This window comes from Rhincodon typus, chromosome 26, assembly GCF_021869965.1.
Source record: "Rhincodon typus isolate 14 chromosome 26, sRhiTyp1.1, whole genome shotgun sequence".
Classification (NCBI taxonomy): domain Eukaryota; kingdom Metazoa; phylum Chordata; class Chondrichthyes; order Orectolobiformes; family Rhincodontidae; genus Rhincodon; species Rhincodon typus.
This window is the reverse complement of record NC_063357.1, coordinates 12,925,712-12,942,383: the sequence shown is the minus strand read 5'-3', so window position 1 is coordinate 12,942,383 and position 16,672 is coordinate 12,925,712. Positions and strand designations below refer to the sequence as shown.

The window sequence follows — 16,672 nt, the reverse complement described above, 5'->3', positions numbered from 1 at the left end:
ATAAAATAACTCCTTGCTGGCTCCGTAAGTATATGAATCAGGAAGGACAATGTGGGACACTAGCCAGAAAGTTCCAAAACATCAGCCTGTGCTGTTAGCTGATTTCAGTCAAAACAGCAGTATGGCGTTGCTAAAATTGGCCTCAGTTTCTCTGGAACAGGGAGGAACATCAATCAAGGATTCAGCTTCAGATTATTGCTCAGAAATTCTGATAAATGCCAAAATAGACGAAGGTTGAAAGCCAATGCTGCCCAATTGTCAAAATGCTATTGACCACATTCCACGAATCCTTGGTAACCTTATCAAGTTTACAATTATGTTCCTATCAATTTGCACATACCTTGACTTACTGAGACAAGTAGACGCTTATTAAATGTGACCCACTGAAAACAGCCATTCTGGAAATTCAAATGGGTACAAGGAAATGCAAGAAACATAGGTGCAAGCAATACAGAATGGAGGTTTGAACAGCCAGGGATCAAACCTTGGGCTCCAAGGGACCCTAGAGCTGTAGCTTGGACAACACCCTCCAACCTGCATGGGTACTCAGTTCCTGTTCTGACTACAGAAACTTACCCTGAACTATGCATTTAATTTGCAGCCAGAGGCACAAAATTTCTTGCAGAGAAAAGTGCAGTCCAGTAATCAGCTGTTATTCTCAAATTCAACTGAGGTATGGTCTGTATACAAAAGAAAATCTACACTGAACAACCTTGGAGCAAAAGCAATCCTCTGAAGTTACAACCAAGAGTAGCTACAAATTGAATAAAACAATGGGATTAAGTGATGGCAGTAAGACTACAATTTGACTGCACACAAAGTGAATGCATAGTCACCATTCTTGCTTTCAAACACCACAATAAAAGCAAATGTTGCTTTTTGATGCAAGTCATTTATTTCTGCATTAGCTGGATACACTTGTGTCAAAGTAACAAGCAATCAGGATTTGATTCTGAAAATCTGTTTACTGTAATGTCTAAATTTTTAGCTGACATTCATTGATAACTTGAGAAATTATGCTGTTAGCAGTTAATTACATGTCAAACTTCCTAAGCTTACAGAGAAAATACTTTCTTCACAGTGCTTGCAATACCAATTAAAAACAAAACGAAGAGCGAAAAGCACAATTTTCAAACAACGTGAGCAACTGAACGAATGAAGGAGTCAATTTCTGTTTGGCTTACATCGTGCATACATACTAGAATGTTGTCAACAACACATAGGACAATTTCCTTAAAGCAAAACTATCTACTTAAGGATTTTTTTTTTTTTTCCTTATTTTAATATCCTCACAAATTTACTCCCTTTGCTACTTCCACCTTCCCATCATTTTCCAAACCTTGTTTAAATTTACCTGGAGAATCCTTTTCCACAAAGGCTGCAGATATATGGTTTGTTGATGCCCCCTTCATGTGAGCGCACATGATAACTCATGCGGTCCTTCCTCTTGAAGCGCTGTTGGCAAACGGGACACTCAAATGGCTTCTCATCCGAGTGGGAAAGTTTGTGCCGGTTGAGGTGGTAAACATCACGAAATGCTTTTCCACACAGTTCGCAGCCGTGATTCTTCTTCACTCGTCTATTGGCGTTCTTGCTGGCCGTGACAGCCGTAGTGGTGCTGCTGGTGACGGTGGAGGTGGAAGCATCAGTTGAAGTCAGCATCCCTGCGACAGTTGACACCAATGTTGTAGTGGCACCAACGCCAGGCGTCGATGACATCAGCGACACCATGGTTGGCACTTTCTTGGGCCGTGACACCAATTTGATTCCAGTGTGGCATGATTCGTGTCGCCGGAGGTGATAACTGTCTCTGAAAGCCTTACTGCAGTAACTGCAAATCACGGGTGTTCTGGTCTTCTCCTTCTTCTCTACTGTAGGTTTGGGTATTTCTTTGGGGTTTGGGGTTTTCTGAGCCTGAGGCAGAGTTGTTATAGGTGCTTGCTCACGTGGCTCAGTTGCTGAATGCAATATCGGCAGAAGGGTATTCTGCACATGCTGCTGGTGCTGCTGCTGCTGAGAGATATCAGCTGCCTATAAAACAGTGAAAATTAGCCAAATGTCATAATAAATCTTTACTATACGTGAGAACTCAATTACTTCCTATGCTGAGAGATCAATAATCTATGGTCAAACTCTCTTATGTTGGTCCGACAATTGCAAAGGCTTCAAATTTTCGCCACTTTAATTCCTCACCAGTATTTTCAGAAGATTTTATGAAGGAAAGTAGCTGTTTCCATCGATTTGAGACACCAAAACGTGTAATTATTGATAAAAGCTCAGTGGAACACCATCAGTTTTGACATACACTGATATAAGTTTATTCATTTCCTAATGTAATGTCTTGTCTCTTCAGGCTGTACTAAACACAGCCTATCAAAGAAGTTCTTTTGGAGTATCATCACTACTTTGGAGAGAACCAATTTGCCCACAGCAAGTTTGCAAACAAGGAAATAAGCTAAAACAAGTTCATCTGCAGGTGGTTGAGGAATGAATGTTGGCCAGGATACTGAATTTCATTCTCAAAATCTTTTCTATCTATTGAAATCAACAGACGGGTTCACAGTTTCATGTTTCAATTATTTGTATTTTATGGCCTGGGAGTTATAGTACAAAACTATATTTCCTAACTTCAGTAGTTTAAAAATGGAATAGAACCTTCCATAAGGCCACAGGTAATTAGAACAGGAGTAGACCATTCATCCCCTTGACCTGCCCCACTATTCAATAGATCATGGCTGATCTGGCATTCCTCACATCACTCTCCTGACCTTTTTCCTTAACCCTCGATTCCCTGACTGATCAAGAATCTGTCTCAGCCTTAAATATACACAAGGACTCTGCCCCGACAGCTCTTTGTGGCAAAGCATTCTAAAGGCATTCAGCCCTTCAAGGAAATTCCTTCCCACCTCAATCTTAAACTGGTACCCCTAATTTGGAGTCTATGCCCTATTCAGAGTACAGATTGATCTTAGTTGACATTTATGTATCCATCAGACCCCACCAAACACCCCAGCTGAGGTACATGGGCATTTTCATCTTGAAGGATGAACAAGTTTAAAAATAGCTTTTTCTAATTGACTGTCAGAGTAGGAGGCTCTGTTACAGAGCATATTCACCATTTCTGATAATTGGTTTTAGACTGTGAATTATCAATAGAATATTCCAAGTATGGGTATTTGGAGGTTGCAACAGAGCTGTGGCAGAGTTTAAAATAATCATTTGGTGGCACAATATACAATAGAATGCTCGAACAGTGAAAGTGAGAGTTTGTCCTCAACAACTGTGCGGTGGTCACTTTTACTATATTAATGTGGAGATGTGAGTCTTTAATGGTGAAGCATAAAGCAACTTGCTACTTCATGTTGGTTCCTTTAGGACTGGCCCTGGATCAAACTGGTAGCAATGTCCTTCACAACCCTGCTAACGGTCATGTTGCAAAGCCATTTCATGTGGTAAACACTGAAGTCTCCCGCTACAGTACAGTTTCTACTCTTGCTTTGCTCAAAGATTCTAGAAAATAATTTTCATCATGGAAGAGGACAGATTGATTAGTTGAAAGTGGACTGGAGGAGAATACATCAGGAGACTTCCTTAATTTTAACAGAACTAAAGCCATTGAACTTCACAGCATCAAAACTGATGTCGATGAGTGCCTGGGTCACTCCCATCACAATGTACCATTGCAGATCTGTATGCTGAATTTTTTTGGAGGCCAGAAAATTGTTATTTGTAGTTTACGACAAGACGTGTATGTTTGGGAGGTGATAACCGTATACTAGTGTAAAGGCCGCCCATAACGTAACAAAAATAGGTGTTGGTTGTTCTTATAGAAGCATATGCCATGGCCAAGTATTGCATGACCAGCATCACATAGCACTGTAGGCAGAAAGGCAAAGGATGATAAAAGTAGACTGCAGGGAACAGAGGGACTTGCACCATTAAAAATTGTGTCAATGTGTTTACTTCCCAAATGCGACGACTATTTTCTGCTGTGGGATCCAACATTAACCTTTTCAGCAGTTGAAGTGACTTGCAATCATTGAACTTTGTCAAAGTACAATCAGAATGAATGTGGGTTTTTGTACATTAGCTACAACCAAAGTCATTTCAAAATATAAGCACTCAAATAACATTCCTTTATTAATATTGAAATGGGCAGTGTTGCAGGTGTTTTTAAACAATTGTTCGTGATATGTGAGGGAGGCTGACAAGGTGAACATTTATTAGCAATCCTTAATTGCCCTTCCATACAAGTTCTGCTCCTGAAGTGTAACAGACTCTTGCAACAACAAGCTCTCTTTTTACAGAAAATAAGAATGTTACTCAATGTGATTGACACTTTTATCAGTAGGTACTTGTTATGTCTCTGTTATGGTGCTACAATGTTTTCAGTACAATTGGGTTAGAGGAGATTTGTCAGGGACCAGGAACATAACTCATTATTATGATACAAGGTACAAATGGTATTCAAGAACAGAATAAGATTGAAGGATTTGTCATGACAAATTCTGAGGGATTATTTCCCCTTGTGGGAGAAATCTAGAACTAGGGGGCACAGTTTACAAATGAGGCATCTCCAATTTGCAAAAGTGAAGGAGGAGGAATTTCTTCATTCAGAGGCATGTGTGTTTGGAATTCTCTTTCCCCAGGTCATTTTATATATTCAAGCTTGTGTTTAGACATATTTCTGACTTACAAGGGTTAGGGAGGGAGCTGTGGCAGGAATATAGAGTGAAGATCACAAATCAGATCAACCATGACCTTAAATCAACAGCAGAGCAAACTCAAGGAATTTTATGGTCTATTCCTTCACCTTTTTCTTATGATTTCACACACTAGTGTTGTATGGGGCCTTGTAAAACTGCTTGGCTCACATTCATTATCTAGGCTGATAGGAGGGGTAAAAGTATTCAAACAAGGTACAGCTCGTTGCCAGCACTTGAGGAAACATACCCAGGAAACTTATCATCTTGAAGGAGTGCTAGGAGGCAGACCATAGAATCACAGACTAAGAAATTGGAACAGGAGTAGGCTGTTCAATAGGAACATGGCTGATCCGACATTCTATGTCCACTTTCCTATGCTTTACACACAACCCTTGGGTCCCTGAGATAGTAGGAACTGCAGATGCTAGAGAATCTGAGATAACAAGGTGTAGAGCTGGATGAACACAGCAGGCCAAGCAGCATCAGAGGAGCAGGAAGGCTGACGTTTCAGGCCTAGACCCTTCTTCAGAAATTTCTGAAGGGTCAGGCCTGAAACGTCAGCTTTCCTGCTCGGCCTGCTGTGTTCATCCAGCTCGACACCTTGTTACCCTTGGGTCCCTGACTGATTAAGAAGTTATTTCAACTTCAAATATACACAAAGACTCTGCCTCCACAGCTCTCTGTGGCAAGGAGTTCCAAGACTCTCAACCCTCAAATCAGCATCCCTTTATTCTGAGAAAATGCCCTCTGGTCCTAGACTTTCCCTAGAGTGGAAATATCATCTCAGCATTTACCCTGTCAAGTCCCTTAAGAAGCCTACATGTTATTATATATCCTATATGAGATCACCTGTCTTCAGAACTCCAGTGATTACAGTCCCAACCTGTTTAGCCTTTGCTCACAAGACAACCCCTCCATACCAGGCATCATGCCAATGAACCTTCTCTGAACTACCTCCACTAAAATGATATTTTTCCTTAAATAAGGAGACCACTGCAAGAAAAAAAACTGCTTATGGTACTCCAGATGTGGTCTCACCAGCACCTTGTATAGTTGGCAATAAGACTTTCCAATGCTTGTATTCCAACCTCCTTTAAATAAGACCAACATTCCATTTGCCTTCTCATTACTTGCTGCACCTAGCTTTCTATATTTCATGTAGAAGTACCCCACCATCCTTTGTGTTGCAGCTTTCCAGTTTTTTCCCCCCTCCATTTAAATAATATTGTTTTTTTTGTTCTCCCTTCTAAAATGAAGAACTTCACATTTTCCCACATTATACTCCATTTGTTAACATTTTGCCCACTTAACCTACCAATATCTCTAAACTGTCAGTATCCCAACCTGCCTTTCCACCAATTTTAATGTCGTGCATAAATTAGGTTACAGTACATTCATTTCCTTCCTCCAAGTCATTAATATATGTTGTAAACCGTTGCAATCCCAGCACTGATTCCTGTGGAATCCCATTGTTCACAGGTCACCAACCTGAAAAAGAACCCTTTACCTCACTTGCCGTTTCCTGCCCATAAACCAATTCTCTGTCCATGCCAATATACTATGGCCAACACCGTTGGCTCTTGTCTTATGAATTAACTTTTGTGAGGTTCGTCAAATACGTTGTGGAAGTCCAAATACAACACATCTACTTGGTTTCCCTATATAGAGAAAAGACCTGTGGATGCTTAAAGTTTGATCATGAAAATGCCACATCTTTAACGTTCTGAAGAAGGGTCACTAGACCCAAACTCAGCTTTCTCTCCATAGATCTGCCAGATCTGGACTTGCTCCAGCAATTTTTGTTTTTGTTTAAAGCATCCTGTTTGGTCACAACATAAGGTGCTGCTGCCATCACTATTATGAAAAATAAAAGCTGTTTACTAGACATTAATCTGTGCAATTACAAGTGAGGAATGCAGTTTTCTGACTTGTGCCAAGATATTCTAAGCAATTTACAGTGCTATATTACAACACTGCCCAAGCCTGGGGCTCAGGGAAGCAACCTATTGACATCATTTGCCTGCATTTATGTCGTGACATGGTTTTAACCTGTGTGCAAGAGCTTTGAATGTGATAACCCACTATTTTACACAACAACAGCAGGAGGAGTAAAGAGAACATGAGAGTTTTTCCAACAATCTGCACACATGGAGAAATTGGCACTGCTGCAAGTTTCAGCAAGTCAGTGAACATGTGTCACAACGGAAGTGTATTAACAGGGCAAACAGCCAGTGCATATAAGGCCAACAATAAGAAGTTGGATTTCTGACAGAACGAGGATATCCATTTAAAGAAGTTTTTGTTTGCGTTGGAGACCAGTAGTTTCCGGTTTACTAGTGTTGCTAAGTGTGTGTGGATTTTGCACAGGTCGCACTTGTGTAATCAAAATGCTGTTCATTCACCTGTTTAACACAGGAGGCTCAGCTATCCAAACATGTTTGATCTTCCCTAGAAAATTCAGTGAATAAAAATAATCTCACAGGATGGTTAATTGAACAGAGCACAAGAACAAACAGTAAACATGGTAGAGCAAACTTAAGCTAGGGCTAGGCTAGAGAATTCAGAAGTGTTAAAACCGTACAAACGGAACACTAATAAAATTAATATCAACAATGCCAATCAAGGAAAAATCTCAGGAGGATTTCCTTCACAGATAAATCAAATAAATGCTAACATATACAGTCACCTATCCAGCTTTAGTTTATCAACAATCCTCTTTCCACCTAACTTTGATTCTTTTCCTCCGAGGATCCAGCTCCAGCTACCTGTTCACTCCACACCCCTCCTCCCTCACCCCACCATCACCAGCATAAATACCAGCTTTTCCTAGCTGCTGTCAGTTTTGAAGGACTGCTGGACTCAATGTTAACTCTTCCCTCTCCACAGATGCTGCCAGACTAGGTCATAGTTATACAGCACTGAAACAGAACTGTGTGTTGCCAATTGGATACAAAATTGGCTTGACTGTTTGAGACAGAGGGTGGTGGTGGAGGGCTGTTTATCGGACTGTAGGCCTGTGACCAGCATCGGTCCGCAGGGATTGGTGCTAGGTCCACTGTTGTTTGTCATTTACATAAATGAGAATATAGGAAGCATAATTTGAAAGTTTGTGGATGACACCAAAATAGAAAGCAGTAAGGAAAGTTATCTCGGATTACAAAGGGACCTTGATCAATTGGGCTAGGGTGTGACTGGTGGAGTTTAATTTAGATAATTGTGAGGTGTTACATTTTGGTAATACGAACAAGGGCAGGGTTTACACGGTTAACAGTAGGGGTCTGGGGAGTGTTGTAGAACAGAACCTAGGGGTTCAGGGTCCATAGTTCATTGAAGGTTGCATCACAGATAGACACTGTGGTTGAGATGGCACTTGGCATGCTTGCTGTCATTGCTCAGACCACTGAGAACAGGAATTAGAATGTTATGTTGCATTCGCACAGGATGTTTGAGAGGCCACTTTTACAGTACTGTGCGTAGTTCTGGTTGCCCTGCTATAGGAAAGATTATTAAATTAGACAGGGTGCAGAAAAGATTTACAAGGGTATTACTGGGACTGGAGGGTTTGAGTTATAAGGAGGGGCTGGGACTTCCTTTCACTAAAGTGTAGGAGGTTGAGGGGTGGCCTTATAGAGGTTTATAAAATCATGAGGGGCAAGGATAAGGTGAATAGCAAAGGTCTTGCTGAGTTTCTCCAGCAATTTCTGTTTTCGTGTGCTTCGGGTCAGCAAACCTGTCAACCAATGTATACAAATTAATTGTTTGAGTGCATCCTGATAACTTGTGATGCCCAAAATTACACTACTGCTTTCTACAGCAATCAAGTCAATTCCACAGCAAATGTAAACACAAATGTCAAGCACTTTGAAGAAAACTCATACGAGTTCTGTCTCAAACTTCAAGTATTGCAACTCAGAATTAGTATTTAAAAATGTGGAAAGTTCAAATAATGGTCACAAAAGCACCTTAGAATAGTAATTTGAAGTGTTCAGATTAAATAATAAGAATAACACACAGGTTTTTTAATCTCCAAAGGCTAAACTACAACAACAGTACACGAAACAAAAATTGCTGGAGAAACTTAGTGGATCTGGCAGTGTCCATGGAGAGAAAACAGTTAATGTCGAGTCCAGTGATCATTCTTCACAATATACTAGTTATGCTATTTCTTTCATTTCCCTTCTACACTGAAGGTTTGACTTCTATTGCAGTACTGTCCTATAGCTACAATGCCTTGCCTAAATGGGTCATTCTTCACCCAGATAGCAAGGCATCCAAACCAGAAGGAAATCAGAGTGGAGACAAAACCTCTTGCACCAACAGCTACACAAAGCGGTTTCCAGGACTGGCTGGCGAATTGTTCCCTCATGAGTCCAGCTGGACTATCTCTCCTGATCAGCCCACGCTGAGATCAGGGGAGACAATCACAATCCCTCAGATATTTGGTTGATGCATCTTGGTACAAGAACAGGCACAAGCACCAGCACCTACGAACCATCAGGGAACTCATCACATTACCAAACTAGTTACTTCTACAATGAATAGCTGTTCAGTTCTCATGTGTGAATGTAATACACACACAACTGTTACTGTTGCCGCTTATGCATTTTGACAATTTCACTGTAGTGCAGCACTCAAGAATTCTCTGTTATTGAAGCTGTTGTTTTTCAGATAAAAATGTAAAACTAAAAGGTGGCTTTCTATGCTTATTTTAACAGGCAATAAAATACCCTGACAATATCTGAAGCCATAAAGTTAGGCCAGCTAACACTTCTCCCTCAAACAACCAAATTAAAAAAACAGATTAAAGAATTATTTCTCATTGTTTATACAAGACCTCAGTATTTCTGAAATGCCTCCCATATTTGCCTATGTACTAAATTACACGCTACTTCAAAAATAAGGTGTACAGCATAAAATCCCTCTTCTTCATATCCTGCTTACCCAAGTACACTTCTTCCCTTCATACATCATTTGAGAGACTTGTATTTATGTAGCACCTTTCGTAATGACCATATGTCCAAAACACTTTACAGACAATAATGTACTTTCTGAAGTGCAGTCTCACTTGTCAGAAACACAGCAGCTAAGCAGCACACAACAAATTCTCACAGTAATGCAATAATGACCAGATAATCTGTTGCTGTTTGCTGTCGATTCTGTTTGAGGAACACATTTTGACCAGGACAGAGGAGAGAACTCCTCTACATTTCTTTTAAATGCTGAAGGGCCACAATCTCTTTCATGGCCACACAAGGGAGAAGTCAAACTGCAGTTTAACATTTTGCCCAGAAGTCCAACACATGCATGCCAGTCTTGATTTCTGCGCTCAAGCCTTGGAGCAGGCTCCCAACAGAGTCACAACTGACATCCAGTCGACTGCTTGAAAGGAGTGGGATCGTTTTTGTATTTGAAGGCATGACCTCACTGGAACAAAAAAGCTAACTCAATATCTAGCTGTATGACACTAATCTGGGAGTACTTAACATGTCTGAGGTAGTAACATTTAAAAGAAATGTTCCATTCTTCCTGCACCAATATCCCACAGTTGATCACAAAAGAAAATTAATTTTATTTCTGGAAGTCACATAATTGATTGTCTGATATGCAGGCCCACTTAACTAAAGAGATCTGTCCCCTGGCCTTAATTCTAGCTCAGAGATTTCACACATATGCCTGTACACCAGGAGGTGGGAACATAAAAGATAAAAGAAAGAAAAATCCTACTTCTCACCACTATACAGAAGTTAGACCTATGACTGTAATTATGGGCAACACGAGGATATATTCAGTCCATGTTGCAATGCTTCCCACAACCCACAGATTAAACAGCTTAACGTCATTCACCACAGGCATAATGAAGAAATACGATTTGGACAATACTGAATGTTAAAAGCCAGCAAACAGAAAGCCAGTACTTTGAGAACAGGGAATCCTCTACAGGCTAAAAAGCCTTTAAATTTGTGCAAGTTCATCCATATAACTAAACATCATAATGTTCTTCAAAAGGTTAGATGCTCATCAACATTTAGTTTATACAAACTGAATTTTACAATCATTTTTGAAAAGATGCACATTGTAAATTAAAACTCATTCATTCCTGACTTTAAAAGAAATAACAAGCATGAATGAGTTGGTACTAAATACTCTTCTGAAGGCATTATCCTGAACTAAACAATCCAAACCAACTGAATGGTTGGTCAACACAATTCATTCATGCATGGTACTTCAGCATTTTTGTAGAGTAAACTATTGTCAAGAATGCACAGGGAATAGTGTGACATCAGCTAATCAAAAATGGTTAGCTAAACTTGTGCATTTTCAACCAATCCTGAGAGATCACTCAAAGAAATGGGCATTGAGATCTTGCAAGAAGTGACGGTGCAGGGCATGGGAATCTAGCATGGGGCACTGAGGAAATAGAGTATTGCAGATAACTGCCATCTATAAGTTTGACAACTTCTGGCAGTTGAGAGTAGAACTTTTAATTTATTCATTTTATGTGGGCATCACTGGCTAGGCCAGCATTTAACACCCACCCCAAATTGCTCAGGCAGCAGTTGAGAGTCAGCCACATTTTTGCGGGCCTGGAGATACATGAAGGTCGGACCAGGTAAGGGTGGCTGACTTTCCTTTCTTAAATTATGTTAGTGAATCAGATGGAATTAATTTTAGTGATTAGTAGTTGCCATTAGATTAGCTTTTTAATTCCAGGTTTTCTACTGAACTTGAGTTTCACCAATCTGCCATAGTGGGATCGCAATTTAAGTCCAGATAACATTAGGCTGGAGTTCTATATTACTAGTCCACTGGGATTAGAACTATGTTACCACCCCCTTGATGGGGAATGGGTTATTATTAGGATAATTCATTACTTGAAAAAAAAACTCAGTGAAAAATTACTGGCAGTTAAAAGAAACAAGCCGACAAAAATTCCAGCTCGTGCTGAATTCTGAACAACAAAGCTCTTTATTTTAAAAAAAATTTCATTCACTGGATGTGGACATCACTGGCTAGGCCAGCTTTATTGCCCATTCCTAATGGCCAGAGGGCAGTTAGGAGTCAACAGCATTGCTGTGGGTCTACAGTTGCACATAGGCCTGACCAGGTAAGGATGGCAATTTCCCTCCCTAAAAAGATCAGTGAACCAGTTGGAGTTTTCCAACAATCGACAATGGATTAAATGGTCATCATTAGACCCTCAATTCTAGATTTTAACTGAGTTCAAATTCCACCATTTGCCATGGCAGGATTCAAACCAAGGTCCAAAGAACATTACCTGGATATCTGGATTAAAAGTCCAATTATAATACTAATAGATCATCACATTCTCTCAAATTGTTTTGTTTGAAAGGAATAGGTGGCTTATCCTCTATGTGGTCAGATTCAGAAACTCCACAGAAATTGAGACTGAATCAGAAGATTCCTGCACCTGATGTTTTCCACTGACACTTGCTAGAAAGTGCCTAATTGTACAAAGCTATTGGGTTCAAGCATGGTGATGCACTCTGCTGATACCAACTATCCAGGCTCTGATGAAACATGGCAACTTGGAACAGGTACCAGAGAGTGGATAACTTGCCTGAAACCGCACCCCAAGCGCTCAGTACAACCTTCAGAAGATGCCACAAAACCGACAGCATCATGCTCATAAAATGAACAGTAGCAACATTATGCAACTTAGTCACTTGCTGCAATCAAAAGCCATGCTAAGACAACTAAAATCAACTTAGAGAGGAACACTTTTTTGTTCTCTTAAAATGCAGTAATAAACTTCTTTCGCACCATTCTAAAGTCTATATAAAGCCAAAATTGTGTAAAATACTACTGCCAGCAATGTGCGCCAAATTAGGCAGTCATCCACCCAGTAAACCTCCACTCCCTCTTCACCAAACTGAAGATCTCTCTACCATCACAAACACACTGCTGCACCAGATCTAAGCTCTATTCGCATTTTAATGATGATCCCTCATCAGTGGCAGGACTTTAAACTTCCACTTTTGAATCCTTTACCCAGCTGTTGCTTGTGTCACTTCAGTTCCTATGCCCCCTTGAATAAAAAAGGAAAAAAGGGGTGGCATGGTGGCTGTGGTTAGCACTGCGGTCTCACAGCACTAGGGACACAGGTTCAATTCAACCCTCAGGTGACTATCTGTGTGGAGTTTGCACATTCTCCCCGTGTCTGTGTGGTTTCCTCTGGGTGCTCCGATTTCCTCCCACGGTCCAAAGATGTGCAGGTTAGGTGGCTTGGCCATGCTAAATTGACCAGTGTCCAGGCTAGGTGGATTAGCCACGGAAAATGCGGCATTGGATAGGGGAGTGGGTCTGGATGGTTGGCATGGACCTAATGGGCCAAATAGCCTGCTTCAGCACTGTAGGGATTCTGTGATTTAAAGGTTAAAAATCACAAACTAACTTTATTCAGGAAGATTCCTCTCAAGGCCTCGTCACCCGAAACAACCCACAGCTTCCTGTCATACCTTACCTACCTCATTCTTCCAAGCCTTGTCCCGACTCCTCTGCCTCTCTACTTCTATCCATTCCCTTGATCACTGATATCCCAGCTCTTCCCTCTCCCACTGGCTGCTAGCTATCTTAACAGTTCTACTGCTTGACCTACCTTTATTGTTTGGCTACACTCTCGATTGGGGTGTCTTATATTAGGAGCAAAAGTAAGACATCAGCTTGAGCCTGAACCTCTGGCATTCAATGTGACGATGGCTGCTCCACAATGTCGTCTAGATACCCACCTTTGTCCAATATCCTCTAGTGAAACTTCAGTTAACAAAAACTTCCCATATTAAGTTAAAAGTTGAAGAGTTCCAGCCTTGTATCATCCTATCCTTCACTCCTGATCTGTTTGATTTTAATGTCAAGACCAGGCCCATACTCATGGGCTCCTTGGTCAGTAGAAATTGTTTCTCTATCTGCTCCCCTTAAAATTTTTAAAAACTCTGTTCAAATTATCTGCAGCTTTTTTAAATTCCAGAGAATACAACTGTTGTTTGTATAATCCCTCCAATATCTCAGTAATCTCCTCCAGCTCTCCAACCTTCATGTCCACTTATTCAAATCTGACCCCTTCAGTATTCCCAATTTTAATTCTTCCATGTATGGTGGTCAGATCCTCAGCTGCCAAGATCCTAACCTCTGGATTCCCTTCCTAAACCTCCATGCTTCTTTCCAGACACTCATTCTGAAAACCTACTTCTTTGACCAGCCTGTCCTCGTGTTACCTTTAGGTGCCTCTGTCAAATTTTGTTTGATAATCACTCCTGTTAAGCATATTTAAGAGGCTTTCCTGCATTAAAGGCACTATAGAAACACAAGGTACTGTTGAATGTTTTATTTCTTGCCAAGATGCAGTTTCACGTGACTTCTCAGCAAAATATTATTCTTTTATGGCTGTGAAAGGAGATGTCAGCAAGATATGTGTTCATAAGGAAAATCACTAATAAGCTCAATTCTGTCCTCAGTCTTCATACACATTGGAGCATTTCCTGGATAACATTTCACTGAAACCCCTGAAGAAGGGTCCCGACCTGAAACGTCAGCTTTTCTGCTCCTCTGATGCTGCCTGGCCTGCTATGTTCCTCCAGCTCCACACTGTGTTGTTTGACTCCAGCATCTGCAGTTCTTGCTATCTCTCACTGCAACCCCTGACAGTTTTCTCCCCTCTCACTCAGGAGTGATGAGACACAATCGATTCCTCTCCACTCCAGTTGAAATTAATCACAGATTAAGGTTGGGACAAACATAACAGGGCACTCAAACCTCCTCAGAAGTCAGTTTTACAGTCTCCACATCTTTTTGCCAGACTGCAGTAACCAGATGTTAACACTGTGGTCTCCAAATTGTTTCCAAACTGCGAGCTCATTTTGAGGCTTGAAAATTGTTGCAAATCTCCGAGAAATGAGAGTTAAGGCCTGCAGCAGGAGCTTCAGTGTGTGAGAACAGGGAGGACAGACCTTTCACTGCCATAAGACACTTAACAGGAGTGATTATCAAACAAAATTTGACACTAAGGCAACAATAGGGCAGGCTGGTCAAAGAGGTTGGAGCTCTATGGCAGACATTCCTGCCTCAGATCTGGTGATGCCCAAAACTTAGCTCATGACCTCAGTGGCACTGACATGTATCATACATAATAAGAGTGTAAAAATGTTCAGGATCTTATGTTGTTCTGGAATTATTTACACTAAACATATATATTGATAAATAAAAGCACATTATGCCTACAGAACAGTTAGTGCACACGGAAGCCACTCAGCCAGTTTTGTCTGTGCTGGCTCTCTGCAAGAGCAAGCATACCTAGTCCAATTCCCATTATATTCCCTGCAATCCCAGTTTTCTGTTCACATTATTATTCAGTTCTTTCTAGAAGGCCTCCTTCACAATCTCAGGCACTGCATTCCAGATCCTAACCCCACACTGTATTTAAAAAAAACTTCCTCACATCAATGTTGCTTATTTGCCTATTACCTGAAACCAGTATTCTCTGGTTCTCAACCCTTCAACCAGTAGGAACAGTTTTCATTGCATTCCCTGCCCAGGTGTCATAAGATTTTGAAGAAATTACTGAAGGAAGGCTATATCAGCCTTGAAGAGAGCACGATGAAGTTTCACGAGACTGATTCCTGCACGAGAAGTTGAATGGTCTGGCATGAAATGCACTACACTTAAGAACATGGGGTGATCTCATTGAGAATTTGAAGGTTTTTCAACAATAAAATTGTTTAAAGTGTTGGATAGATTGAATACTGAAAACTTATCACTGAGAAATTAGCGAATACAGTCTGTCTTCGATTAAAGCAGTTTGTTATTTAAGACAGATGAAGAATTCTACATTCCAGGGTACAGCAGTCACTGGTCATTGAACATATTCCACTCACAAACCGATGGAATTTTGAACATGATGGATAATGGTGATAATTAGCCATTAGTGCATTGAATAGTAGAGAAGGTTTTGAGAATCAAATGCCCATCACCCAAGCCAAGTGTTCCCTATATCAGTGTGTGGCACAATATTTTTCCTTTTTAAAATATAACTCAGTTTTTGTAGTACACACCATAGTTGGGATACAAAGTCAGCATTTGACTAAATCTGCTGCAAATTTCTAACACTTCAAATTAGGACATTTAACACTTTCATTGCACAAATCTCTACATGGGAAATTTGCCTCAGAAAACAGCTTTGCCAAACTGTGACACTACCTTTTTTTTCCCCCCCTCTTAAAAAACACAAAGCCCCACATTCATGTGTAACACATCGTACAGCTCTATGTCAAGTCTAAGCACTACGACTTAAAAGATCTGTAAGGTATCAAACACACGTGCTAGATAAGAGTAGCCTGAAAACATATGCTTTCAAATAAACACAAAACAAACTGCATACAATTAAACAACAATTTTGTGGCATGGGAGATGACTTTGAAAGCCAAAAGACAAGAAAAGGGACAGGTGCGTTTTTTGTAAAAAAAAAAGTAAATAATAAACACAGAATAGGGCAGGGAAGTTGGGTTAGTCCAGTGACATATCTGGTAAATTTACCGCACATTTAAGTTGGGGTAGGTGGGAAGAACTCAATCGTGAATTAAAATCCTGATACTCGTGGATTGATTGGGATTGCTACTTGCTGGCTACAGTTTGTGTATAATACAGATATTGAAAAATGCACTACCCTTGCTCTTATTCTTTCGTGCTGAATAAGAGAAGTGGTTTCTTTCCAGCGAGTGATACACTACCGGGTTACAAACCGGCTGGAAATCTGAATATATGAGAGTGCATCTTGGCTGGGCTAGTCTGCAGCTAAAACCCTGAAGAGAGAGAGAGAGAGAATAAAAAACTTCCCCGATCCTTTACTTCAAAAACGCCTGGGCTTCAAATTCCGACGCTTCGTTCGGAGCCCGGTCCCCGTCGACTCTGCCCGCACCCTCACCTGAAATATGAAGGCACCCCAGGCCGCTTCC

At 40.7% G+C, this 16,672-nt stretch overlaps 1 protein-coding gene across 1 annotated transcript in view; it reads right to left on the bottom strand.

Annotated features, from left to right (window-relative positions):
- Positions 1–914: 914 nt before the first annotated feature.
- LOC125486123 (vascular endothelial zinc finger 1-like) overlaps positions 915–16,672 on the bottom strand; it is a 16,492-nt gene continuing 734 nt past the window's right edge. Inside the window, exons 2-3 of the mRNA XM_048612351.1 lie at positions 16,642–16,667; positions 915–2,031 (exon numbers count right to left, since the gene is read on the bottom strand). Of these exons, the coding sequence (XP_048468308.1) occupies positions 1,351–2,031; positions 16,642–16,667 (707 nt within the window). The 3' untranslated portion in view covers positions 915–1,350. The remainder of the gene's footprint in view (positions 2,032–16,641; positions 16,668–16,672) is intronic.